The sequence below is a fragment of the Rhea americana genome, unplaced genomic scaffold, assembly GCF_003343005.1.
Source record: "Rhea americana isolate MKP2758 unplaced genomic scaffold, rheAme1 scaffold_173, whole genome shotgun sequence".
NCBI classification, from domain to species: Eukaryota; Metazoa; Chordata; class Aves; order Rheiformes; family Rheidae; genus Rhea; species Rhea americana.
The window spans coordinates 1,555,521-1,569,235 of record NW_028185850.1 but is presented as its reverse complement, the minus strand read 5'-3'; the positions used below and the strand labels follow the sequence as shown (position 1 = coordinate 1,569,235).

At 35.4% G+C, this 13,715-nt stretch overlaps 1 protein-coding gene across 1 annotated transcript in view; it reads right to left on the bottom strand.

Moving 5' to 3' along the window:
* Window positions 1-13,715, bottom strand: part of TTC27 (tetratricopeptide repeat domain 27) — a 140,345-nt gene that overhangs the window by 53,252 nt on the left and 73,378 nt on the right. The window contains exon 10 of the mRNA XM_085301181.1: window positions 10,307-10,420. Within this exon, the coding sequence (XP_085157307.1) occupies window positions 10,307-10,420 (114 nt within the window). The remainder of the gene's footprint in view (window positions 1-10,306; window positions 10,421-13,715) is intronic.

The following is a 13,715-nucleotide window of genomic DNA, read 5'->3' as shown; positions in this document are numbered from 1 at the left end:
TATGGGCCAAAACAAAGATCACTGATTCCTAGGATTTACAAAGTGATTTTTAACTTATTATCTATTTCAACTTTTGCAAGTATTATGCAACCTCATTTTCAGTCTTTCACTTTAAACACTTCAGAAACAAAAACCAGTCTCCAGCCTCTCATTTCCTGCAATGGTTAAAGTAGTACTAAAATACCTTCTAATGGAAAAAAAAGAAAAAAAGAAAAAAACAGAACAATGCTGGATCTGTTTCAAAATATTAAAAAAACAAAATAAAACCCATCTACAATACCATTTGCCTCATTGTTTTTACACTTATTCCCCAGTAATTGCTTTCATAGGTCTAAAGCTTAATTTCAGTAAATAAGCAGGCCCTATCAACTACTTTTAAGACTATAGTCTTCTAAGACCAAGCGTGGCAACTTCTGCTCAGGAGAAGTACTCCAACCAAATTCACTATCACCGTTTTGAGGGACAGTTTATCGTGGCCCTGGCAGTTCTCAAACTACAACAGCATACCCCCGCACTGCCACAGGCACATCAGGCTCCAAAACCCATTCAATTTGACAGGCTTTGCAGGGGAAAGATTAAGGGTATGCTCCTCGGAGAAAACTGCAGGAAGGCAAGGAGACCCGCTTCATTTTTATTTAACTGATATAATTGCTTACCTGTAAAAAAGAACAAAACAAAACAAAACAAAACAAAAAAACCACTATTGAATTATCATTGCAAAACTATCGTTATCAGTGCATTTTATACATACTCCATGTTTCTATTATTCTTGAAAGCTAATAAATGGATAACAATTCATAATTCATTCCTTATCCTAAGCTGTCTTTTAAAAGACATTTTATGAAGTAAATAGCTTCTGCATTTTTAATTGACTACTTATCTAATCAACCAACCAAAATATTTGTATTCTTGAAGCTGAAGCATATTTGAGCTAGAGAGAACTGATCTAAACTTATGTGATTCAAATGATTGATCTCAAGTACTATTTCAATCAACAGATCACTTTGATTTACATATCATTTTTTTGTTTACATGTGATTTTTATTCTATTTTTTAATAAATAATAAAAAGATTAATTCTTATCAGTGATGAGACTCATACTGCMCTGCAATTATACATAACCATTTTCTAGCTATTCTCTTTTAAAACAGGAGGATCCAGTGTAGACATATTTAAAGCAACTGTTCCTTTAGAATAAAATTCCTGGTTTTAAAAATTTAAATATTAGAGAATGAATAATGGTATTTCTCACATCCTAAATAAGAAAAATTATACTCATCATTTAAAATTCCTCTAGATAGCAAAAGATCTATCATCAGCAAAAACAGCAAACACAGATTATTATATCAATTTAAAAAAGTTATATGCTTTATAACTAGAAATGTGTTTTGCATCTACAACTTGCTCCTTTCTTATAGATAGCCTAGAAATGCATAGGTTGTGATTACACTGTGTTACAAGACATTAAAATTAGAAGATCTCAGCATTTCACACTTAATTTTATAGACCAAACCACATAAACATGCGTTCTTGTTTTATCACCTCCCAGTGAGCTTCTCAGTTCTAAATGAACTAGCTATTGCACTGAATAGGAAAATACGCTTTTGCACCTGTATAACAGGCTACAGCTGTTGAGGCCAGGTCGACCACTTCAAGATGCTCTTGTTCAAGGCACTTTGGCAGTGATTTTCACCAGATTGTAGATCTGATTATTTTTAAACTTAAAGTACCAAAACATATGCTGCTGGTATATTCATTTAGATTATTGAATATAAGTTTCRGTTTAATAAATTTTATAATAAAATATCTAAAAAATTAATTGGATTGACTGATTTTCCTCTACCCTAGCTTAAGATGCAACTGTGTGATTACTGAGACTTCAAGTTGGTTTACACGTARTGATGGCATCATCAACAGAGATATTGAATGTATAGAGACATTTTTAAAGTATTAAATTGATGCAGCCATATTTGCAATTTTGAAGTTCTACACCCTTCCTACTCCATAAAAAAMCAGATTTTTTAAAACATTTCTTGTTCGCCTTAGTTCAGAAAGCTAGAGTGAGTATTTAGTTAAATTATACTTGTTTCTACTACATACCTTTAGTAGACCCTCCATCTGTGATGTTTTTCAGTCTCTAATTCTATGGCCTGCAAATTAAAGCTGCTTCTTATTTTCTCCTTTAAATGGTGGAAACTAGAAAGCTACTGCTTATACAGTATTTTCAAGATCTTTYCCTTTGTGATATTCTGGTAATTTATTCTACCTCACTTCCATTACTACTCTATCCTTAGGTGAACAAATTAATTATTCTCTTTAAATATGTTCCCTAAATGTCCCCTATATATTTAAACAAGAAAATCACCCAAAGTTATTGACAATCCCAATAACTTCAAATTTCAAAATACTTCAGGAAGAGACTACCTTTTGAAACTATAGTCCTGGTTTCACCTACAAATACACTTTAATGTCAGGCAAGCGGGAACGTGAAAATTTCACAAACCATTTCCACATAGGTAGCTGTTAGAACTGAGAGGCCTGGACTAACAACAATACTGCTCATTTTTGCATGGCTCCAGACTGTGTGAYGAAGCTTTAAGACACAGGCAGATATTGATAGCTCTATAGAGCAGAAGTGATCAATTAGGATGTTGGAATCATGCATTACTCTGTTTACAGCACATGGTGTGGAGAAGGCCATGAGTGCCAAACAGCTGTATCTACTACCCAAGTAATAGATTCTTGGTATGAATGTCTGCTACATCAGGCCACAAATCCTTATAGGTGCCTATCGCTTTAAAAGCAATATAGCCAACTGGTTAAGAAATAAATATTAGCTTCTGTTGTCAGTGTCATTTTACTAAAAAAAAAGATTGAATTTCTTCATAATAGGACTTGCAACTGGGTGGGGAGGAAAGCAGACCAGAGGAAATGAGTCCAACAATCCCAAATTAAATCTAAACCATTTAGTTCTCAAAATTAACACAAAAGAGGTCAGGGTCCTAAGTAGAAGATAACTAGATTCATAAATGTCTGATGCAGTATTTCCTTTCTATTTCAAACTGAGAGCCAAGTAGTACACCAGACAATTTAGGGCACCTCCTGTATTTCTACCACTTGAAATATTTTTGTTGTAGTCAAATACCACCACCTAAAGCAGCATGGTAAAGCAAATACAGTATCTAATTGTACAATAGCGTACCTGACTATCAAAATGATAAGCATCCTGCTCTGGACAAATATTGAGCCTGAAGTTACTGATTGGCAGTATTTAGGATATGGTTCGATATTATAAAYGATCAAGGCCTCAGGATAAATCCACTTACAGAGCACAAAAGCCTTAGGAATGTGTTATTTATATATTTATGCTATTTGTATTTCTTTGTTACTTATTTTAATGTTCCTTATATGGAATATCATTTTAAACTCATTAAGGATATGTACGCTATCCTTAGAGAGGTGAGCTTATTTCAACTTTTTCTTTTCTCCCCCTAAAAAAGCTGCTTCATCTGTCAGTTATTTTATTTATTTTTGTGATGTATCAGAAGGCACAAGTAGATGTTCCCCTAAAGTCTCTAGAAGCAGCTAGATTTACAAGCTCACTTGCCAAGAATGGATTTAAAGCCAGACACTTCCTTTTCTGTTGCAAAACGAAGGATATAGATATCATCCATCAATTTACCAGGAGAGTGCTACATGTAAAAGTCCAAATACAGGTTAGATCATTTGGCTTTTGGCTAAAGACACTTATGTCTCATACAACTACATGTGGGGAGAGTCACYCACATGGGACAAGAAATTTTAAGTGCATCTTGTATAGATGTAAATCCCCTAGTTGCAGCTAGTTAGTTAACTTTACTATTGCCATTGGTGAAACAGCAGTTGCCCAAAACTTAACACAAGGTGCAAAACCGGCAGGGGAGCTGCATACACTTTGAAATTGTAAGCCTCGATTTCCTGCAAGTCATTGCAGCTCTACTGCTTTCAGGTCCCTAACTAGCTTCCTCTAGGGGAATGTATAATTGCAGTGAATGCTCAAAAATATATCCGAAGACTTCTTGCATCAGGTTTTGCCTTCTGTACTAATGAGGAAAGTCAGGAGAAGGACAGTGACAGACATAAAAAGAGTGAAAGCTGTTGCTTTTAAGTTAGAGTTCAATTGCAATGTAGGATGCACAGACAACTGCCTTAACAGAAAAGGGAGAGTGTGTTTTGAAATACTCAGCATGTGGAATGGGCAGTGTGGCTCAGTACATTTAATCTACCAATGCTGGGCTATTTCAGTCCATGTTCTGTTAGCTCACCTGGGAATACATATCTCTAGATTTGCATGGGTATTTATGTGTCAACAGTGGTAAAGATTAATCTACTCATATTTAGCAATAGGTGGGAATAGCGCTCCATGCCTTGCGTCTGGTCTGACTCTACATGGAATACGGAACTTGATTATTTTAATTGTTTAGTTCTGTTCAAGTTAAACTTGTTCACTTTTTATARCGCAAAGCTGAGAAAGAAAGATGTGCATGTTATGTTCTGGAATCTGCAGATGTTTGTATTTTTCTTTGCAACTTGCTGTCATCACTTTGCCTATACAAAAAGTGTAATATTGCTGTTCAGTGTAGCTTAAGGATTCTCCTATCTGACATTGTAACTCCCAGTATTATCATTCTAATTGTCAGGACACTGAGTTAAGAGAATCTAAAAGGAAGAAGGTAAAAGCCTTCAGATCTAAGATTCAAATAGCAACATTTGAAAAAATGGGAAGCTTATTTTTGGCTGCTTTTTAGAAAGTGCATTACACTAGGAGTATAACAGCTCTGATATTGAACATAATCCTCAAATGAGCAAAGAGTTTTGTACTTTAAAAGTACTACCTAAGAAAATATGCATAAACTGAAGTCCATAAAGAATGGCTACATTCCTTTCTGGACACTGCCTAATAGCCCTGATCCAATTTGCAAATAAAACAGTGAAAAAGAAAATTCCTAAGCATAAAGTAGTACCTGGAAGATCATACTATTCAAAATTCTCTTTTTCCTAAGCAGTACGAAAACACTTCAGATATTCCTGAAGAATCCTTGACAGAGTGAATCTCTCATTTTTTCTGAGCAAAAACTATAATTGCATACTGGAAGAAAAACAGACGGAGCCAAGCACCATTTTAATTATTTTGAAGTGCGTTAATGAGTTCAGTGTATCATCAGAATCATTCATGTCATGTAATATCTTGTGTCAAATCTGTCATCAACTTAAGCAAAATGAAGTATGTCCTGGAAGTGTGTGTCTTGAGACTGCAATCATTAATGATTACCAACAAGTCACTCTCCCTTATGATTGATTTCTGAAGTAATAAATTTAATTTCAAGCATTCTGCGGACCTTATGATCTTGTGTGGAACTCATTAAGTAAAGATTTTGAGACACCTGGCTTTTCTTTTTAAAAATCTCTTGGAATGTATTTTAATAATAAATACAATTAATAATAGCTGAGAACTACTAGGATATCAATGGAAAAATCTCTAGAGTTTAGAAGAAAAGGTTTCTTCTACTTACTACCCTTCCGAAGACAGCAATTTAAATCTCTCTCAGTTCCCCAGATCCCAGGAACTTTTCAGTAAAACTTCCAAATGCATGTAAGGCATCTCAGAACCAAATTTAGAAGTTAATCATTTTTCCCCTCCCTCATCCTCCCTCTTATTCAACACACACTTTAAAAACAACTACTAAAATCTTATTTAATGTACTCTTAGGGTACAAGAGGGCGTGTTGAAGAATAAGAGTAGATTCCCAGTTCAGTGATCTGACAGTTTGGCTGAACAGTCAGATGCTGCAATTCCCCTTGTCATACCCAAAGTCTCTTTGCATTGCTCCAACCCTGGTTTTCAGATGTGCAATCAGAAAGATATTTAGCATAGGCATCAGAAGAACAGGAAAAAAAACATTAGCCTCAAATCTGCCTAGATCAGCTGCTTAGTGGGGGGAAGAATGCTCCCTTCTCCCTTTTAAACTCTTCCCCCATTGCTGAATTTGTCCAATACAGAACACAGTCAAATAAAGCAAAGAGCAAGTCAACATGGAGGTGCCAGTTTAGTTTTGAAGACAAAGAGGATCTGCTTCTATGATAAATGACGTAACTTTCTTGCACAAATATTTAAAGACCATCAACATGAAGATAACAAAACAGCAAAGCTGCATTAGCACAGGTTATGCCTTACAGTACCAGCCTCTTCTTACTTATAAATGTACACTGAACTCTTCAGGTTTAAAAAAATTACACAGCAACTACAGAGAACATCTACAGAATGTCTTCAGCAAGAAGAGTTTAAACCAACAAATCATAATTTCTTTTTGATACACAAAAAAAAAAATTAGTCACTGGAGAAAAAAACACTCTGAAGTACTATTTAAGTGAAAATTACAGAGCAGTTGACACAGAATTCCCAACCACATACAGCTGTGCATGACTAAGAATATAAAACAAGATCTCATGTGACCTTTCTGTCTTAGACATAATGATTAGCCCATAATATTGCCAGTCTGCTCCCAGCTCTCCTGAACTCTTATTAAAAACACCCTCTCAAGACACACTTCTATCCCACTAACAGGCAAATTTCTCTGTTGCCAAAAAAAGCAAGCAAGCAAGCACCATATGAAATAGAGCATACGTTGTATTGTGTGTTCGGAAAAAATCAAGTGTTTGGCTTACAGGCCTGTTATCACCAGGTGCAGCCAGCAGGAGAAAATACAATGCGAGAAGGGGTATATAACAAGCTGACAAAAGCTCCAAGCATAAAGGGAGCCAGTGTAACCGCACAGATTAAGCCCTGGGAAGTAACTGTAACAAGCCACAGGGGAATAGGCATTAGCAGGCTACTGGTATGCCTGGCCCATGAACGGGGGCACACAGCAGCTTCACCTCCTTGGCTGCCAGCAATAACCACGCTCTCGCTTCTACCCCAGCATCCTCTGCAGAAAGCATGCCATTGAAATTCAATTTGCTTCATTTCTTAAAAAAAAAAAAAAAAAAAAAAAAAAAAAAAAAATTCACTTATTAAGAAACTACAATGAGATGTTAACCTGTAAGTGCTTAACTTTTTTTTTTTAATCACTTTCCTCTCTCCTTTTTCAAAGCTCCTGGATCACTCAAAATTCCATTTTTCTCCCCCTTGAGCTCTGGCTGCACTTTTAATAATTTGTGATTCAACAGCTTATTCCAACACATTTTCCAATATTACTAGTTTATGAATTACTTTTTAACAATAAAATGTAAAAACCCAAAACTGATACAGAAATTGCAGGTTGCTGGTTGTGTGGAGAGCTGGTTATCAAAAACTAATGTCTGTTCCAACTCTTTTCTCCTTCTCCCTTCTCTCCTTCCTAGCATTTCACTTCTTCCTATCTACATTCATAGAAAAAGAAAGAAAAAAGCCCTTAAAAAAAAGAAACAAAAACATACACTATCCAGAAACACATTTGGGCTAGCATTACCTTAATACAGATGTCAATATATGTTATACTGTTCATGATTAAATATTCTAGCAGAATGTAAAAGAACCCTGTTTTAGCCTTCGAATACTGATTCCTTTTCTTAGAAAAGTGATTGAAAAAAGTACTGGCTTTAAAAATCTTTAACCTTATTTTGTGTATCCAAACCTCATTTAGACAAAAACTGGATGGAGACAACCAGCAGCCTCCAGAAAAAGTTAAGAAAAATCTCTCCTCCTCACTTCCAGTTAGCTACTTGCTGAAATACATTCTAGAACACCCAGAACGATCTTTTTAGTTCACGTTTTTAAAGTAACCAGAAAAAGCTTTTGCAAATGATTATTCCAATTCCTTTTGAAGCTTTCCAATAAAAAATATTTACAGTATCATTCCATAAAAGCTTTTAGAATAAAGTAGGGATATATTGATACTTCCAAGTATCGGATATAATTGTTAAATTAAAAATTAATAATTATTGTTGTTAAATTCAAACAATATACTTTCATTTCAAGAACAGCTGTAATTATTTTTAAATAACTAAAATAAGCTAACCAAACAAAACGAGGCCCACAAACATGCAGTCCAAAAGCAATTTCTTTGACAAACAACTGAAACGAAGCATATGCAGCCTGGTTTGCCCTAGGCAGAGAGGCACTATATGCTGGCCTAGTAATATTAACCTAAAAAGGTGTTTTTCAGCTGGTTAAAAGGATTTTCAGATCCAGTGCAAACTAAAACAGTAGCAGATACGAGTGGAAATAGAGAAGGGAAGGATAATTATGGTAGAAGAGAAGAGAAGAGTCCCAGCATAATAAGCTGGAGTCTACAGTGGTCYGTGCTTGCTCACTGGCAACCCTAAAGTTGGTTACTTAGAGGATTTGGTTTTATCAGTTCTTACTCAAGATGTCTTACAAAGACTCTTATAATTACTTTGATATAGCAGATATAGCAAAGAATGGAGGGAATCCAATCATATTACATCAACCTCTTCCCTTAATCTTCCAGACTGAAGTTAACTTGCTCTTTCTCTTTAATTATGCCCTTTCTGCCCTTTCTTTTTATTATCAAATCTTATTACATCAATCTGAACTGATAAACCTGAAATTATAAAAAAAGGTAAAAATCTGCATGAAATAACTCTGGGTACAAACTTAAGCATCTTAATGAAGATGATGTATCAAAAGGAACTTTTGTTATGTACGAAAATAACATGGGACATTCGGCCTGTGTTTCCGGATTCCAATTCCTTAAAGATTCTTAGGACTGCTAGAAACCATGGTATCTGGTAAAAGATTTTTGATCAGACGGAACTCAGGAATGAAAACCTTAAATGGAAAATTATTCAGGTTTTTTGATTAGTTTAAGATCGATCAATCCTTAAACAAACAATTTCTAACTATTTTTGGAAATTGAGCTTGATACTGTATCAAATCAAATACGCCATTCTATTCAGAATCCTTGATAAAAAAAAACATACTAAGATGAAAAATAATACTTAAAATCACAGCTTTGATGCCTATTGTAAGGTCACCTCCTGAACTGTCACAGCAGATGCTACTCAGCCTCCTCCCCCTAACATCCAGAGCTTGTATGAAAAACTGCAGCATTCTAGCAGCAGCAACACATGTGAATGTAGATACTGTACCTTAACAATGATAAGCCCTTGATGAGTTTTCCATCATGAGATTATCATATTGTATAGTACGACAGCTTCTCATATTCATGTTTACCAAGCTAGACAAAAATGTTGGCAACATTCCAATTGCTTTGTGCCTTGGTGCTTAAAGATTCCCAGATCACTTCCCAAATGCCTTCAGATGTTACATCTTCTCCCAGACTGGGAATCCAGGCTTCTTTGACACTCTCTCAACAACCCTGGGAAATTCCATTATAGCAATTCTGTGCTTTCCTCAGCAGAAGAAAAATGTGGCAGCACATTCTTGCTGCACTCCTTCAAAGATTCGTGCATTAATAATGATTTTAGATGAAACGTCATTATATTCAGGATATAATTACAGCCAGCACTGTAATCATTAATTTTGTACATTCCGGGCCCCTTTTAGTCATCAGGACTATTGCCCAACAGACGCAGAGAAATGCTTGCGCTTCATGTGTGACAAGAGGACTTAACGGTATAAAGGGGACTAATAAAACTCCTAAACATGAAGAAATCTTCATAAAGCTTGGTTTTCTTTCCTTGAAAGTATTTCACAAATAATAAGCTGATAAACTTCTGAATTTTTAAATTTGTCATTTAGATTTTAAAAATGGGTGTTATTTACATTTGGGTAAGATTATTTAATCACTGCCTCAAACTTGTAATAAAAATACCAATCATCAAGTGCTATATCAAAATAGTAAATCAAAAAGCGCAATTCACAAATGTGCTTTCCTATTTGCACAGTCCATTTGTAAGTCTCAATTTTTTCTATAGATGTTTTACTTCAGTTAAAAAATGGAACCGTAGCAGCTTTACATTCATGAACTCTTATGTAAATAACTCTTYGGATATTACATAACTCAGGAACTACAAGTAAGAAAATACATTACAATTTCGATCTTCCAAAACTTTTGTATCTCTTTGAAAGAAAATCGCTTTTCATAACTTGCACATATAGGAGTTTGTCTGAAAACTGGCAGAAATTAGAGGATTTGTAGTCTTTGCATTTATCCTAGAGGCGTAACTATAAAACTAGACTCACTATATTGTCCTAAAAGAAGCTTAGCATATTCTCCTGCCTGGTTCCATTCAATATGTAGGGAGCTGGTATTTGTAACAACATAGGTACCCAAGGTAGATTTAGGCAGCTCAGAAGCCTTACCTGCGTCTGCTTCATTGCCCGTTCCATTCTGCGAGTACTTCCTTTCTCGAGCTTTGTCCGAAGGAGCAAGGCTGAAGTCTGAATGGCCCAGAACTTTGGCTGAGAAAGCAAACACTGCAGAGAAAAATAAAGTTTCAATTACTTGTTATTTCATTTGAAAAAACACCAATGAAAGTGAAGTGTTTAACCATGTCTCAAGCATAAACTCCATTTCCTATTCTGAAAGACAGATGCATGGTCATTGTACCTATTTGAGGACTTCAAAACTGTACAGATTAATCTATTTTTAGTTTAAAAGAAGGCACTAAAACTACTGTTTCCTTCTCAACTACTGTTGCTCTGAGTGTACATGATGCACATAGAATAAATGGGATAACCAAATCACACAAATTAAAAAGGCTACTCAGCACAAAAAGGTAAAAAGAATTTGATATTGTGATTTACTGCTTTGACATTTCACCTGAAATTTACTTATTTTCTTGGGAGTGGGAGAAGAGAAGGGGAAGATAAAATAATCTTAGACTAGAACTGGTGACTGGTGAATATCCATAAGCAAGCAAACTTAAGGAAAGCCTGCATCTTCTTTCAAATCTTTTTGAAAAGGAATATATCCCAGTACAGAGCAATTACGATAATAATTCTTTAATATTAGTATCTGTAAAACTGTACTAACAAATATTTCACACAAATTTTGGTAATCTGCAACTTCTATTTGTGTCAAAAGACACACTCTCCAGCTCCATATATTCTATGTTTGCTGAAAACAAACATATGTGGTTGATTTGAATGCAATAAAGGTGTCCAAGAAGGGCARTTCATGGAAATGTTTTCGATAGTAAGATTTTGTAAGTATCAATGAAGAAAAACTGTATTAGAATCACAAAATCCTGTGTGTTGGAACGGGCCTCTGGAGGTCTTCTAGYCCCATGTCCTGATGGAAGCAGGTCCAGTTAGATTTGGTTGCTCAGGCCCTTGTTCCAGCTGAGTTTTGAATATCTCCACAGATGGAGATCCCTCAGCCTCTCTGGGTCCCTRTTCCAATGTTTGCACACCTTCACTGCGGACAATTTTTTAATGATACTGTGACAGAATTTCCTAGGCTCCATCTTACATCCGTTGCCTCTCGTCCTTCCACYGTGCACCTCAACTCTGGCCGCCTCTTCTCTACACCTGCCTATTAGAAAGCTGTAGACAGCAGTAAAACCCCTGCCTTAGCCCTCCACCTCTTAAGGCTCAACAAGACCAGTTCTCTCAGCCTCCCTTTATTTGTCAAGTGCTCCAATCCTATATTAACAACCCCTCCACATTAAAATAAGCTGAAATTGCTATGTATATCAAGAATATCAATCGAGTTAGATTTTGTTATGACTTGAGGATAATAGGAAAACTTTTAGATCTGTAGTATAATCCACAGGCAATAATCAGTAAAAAACTTCCCTGAAAAGACTGTAGTTATGATTCTTAGATGTAAAGAATTTGATGCCAGTCTTCAATCACTGATTTTTAGGAAAGGCTAATAACAGATGTGTAGCCAGTATAACTTTAATACCCCTTAATAATATATAGATAGCCTAGACTCTTTACAGTATGGTTTCAGACACAGTATACCATTACTAGTGTTAATTTTGAAAAGGGAGATAGCAATAAAATTTCTTTGTTATTTTATTAACACCATAAATGATCCAGTCTCTCTAAAAAAAGAAATTTGTCTATAGATTTTTGTTGAGGGGGGAAGGAGTGAAAAAAAAAAAAAAAGCTTCAGCTTCAGTTATTCAATTATCCTACTCTTTCCTCCCAGAGATCTCCTACAGCGTTAAAAAGTATGCTTTGCTAGTGGTTTGTGAGAGATGCCTGACAAACTTCTGTCATATTGTAATCTATTTGTTGTCTTTTCCTCATTTTTTTTGCCAGAAAGGAAGCAGAAATAGACAAGCTAAAACAGTATTTCTGCAAACAGAACAACAAGGGAAGTAAGAGAAGCAACAGCAAATGAAGCATAAATGAAAGCAGTAGGAATGTGTGTACAACCATCAAATACTTCAACAGCAACTAATCCTCCCTATTGTGACCAACACTCTTGGTATGTCTGCGCAGACTCTTTGATCACTTCTACTCACTACTGTATAAGAAGTTCCCAAAGATTTGCATACCATCTTGTTTGTACTGAGCAGCTGAAAGCATCAGGGGAATGCAATTATACATTCTGTATATCCCCAAGTATCATTTTACAAATTAAATATCATCAGTAAATCTGTAACTGGTCTGAATCCTAGTTCTGAGAGCTCATCTCTCGCTTATCTCACTGTGGGAAATCCAATCTGCCACTTAATTTTCTTTGGTCTTGAGACAAATATTCCACTGCAGGAGGCAAGCAGAGCATTCCTAAGAGAGGACCTTTATTTCTGAATTTATTCTTCAGTGGTTGATTCTAGTTGTCTAAAAAACTTAAGAGATTGTTTGGCCAAATATTTGAATGATTTTTATTTTAGCTTATAAAAGGTGACTTCTTTTGTGAGAAAGATTACTTTCCCCTGATTTTCTCTATTATTGATACTGTGTCATACTACTATATATATATTTTTTTTTGAAAATAAGATTTTTTTTTCCTCCTATATGGTGCTGGATACTAATATTTATTTTTCAAATGAACACAACATCTGTTAAAAGAATAATAAAAACTGAAGTGCTTGATTAATCAATGGTCCTAAAGGTGCTTATTTTCAGGTCCAACTGCAGCCCTTACCCAGCAGTACAGTACTTTTCCCATCACTCTGGTTTGATTTAATGACTGGCACAAGTGGGCTGTAGAGCAAAGGTTTTGTGTCAGCTTCCTCCAGCTCTACCAGAAGTGGAATGAGCAGCTTGGAAAACGTCTCTTCTAACCCCACTTTTTTCCCCTCTCTCCGTCACACACCAATGTCTAGCTATTTTTTCAAGTAGCCATGCTAGATATCACACCTGTATAATGCCCTAACAGGAGGGAAGGGAAGCAAAGACAGGGTGGAAAAGAGGCAGAGGAGCAAAATATTATAATCTTATCATTTAATAACAACCCTGCTTTTTAAAGTATTCATAAAGAAGTAAAATAAACTTGCTGAACAACCATGAAAAAAAGCAATTCTTTAACAATTCTATTGCTATAAAAAAGCACTGCAACTGCATATAACAGTAAGAAACAGATCTGTTTTCCAGTTAAGAAACATTTGTAACTCAAGTGCTCACATTTTCCTTGCCTAATCATAATGTTTAAAGCAGAATAGATATAAAAAGGCATATTAAATGGCACAAATATTTACGCTCATGGGTTTTGAAGAATAATTGCAGAACACGTATCAGTAACTACAAAGCATGCTTGAATTTTCCACCCAGAACATCTACAGATTCCAGATAATAAAAGTTTTGTCAGCCC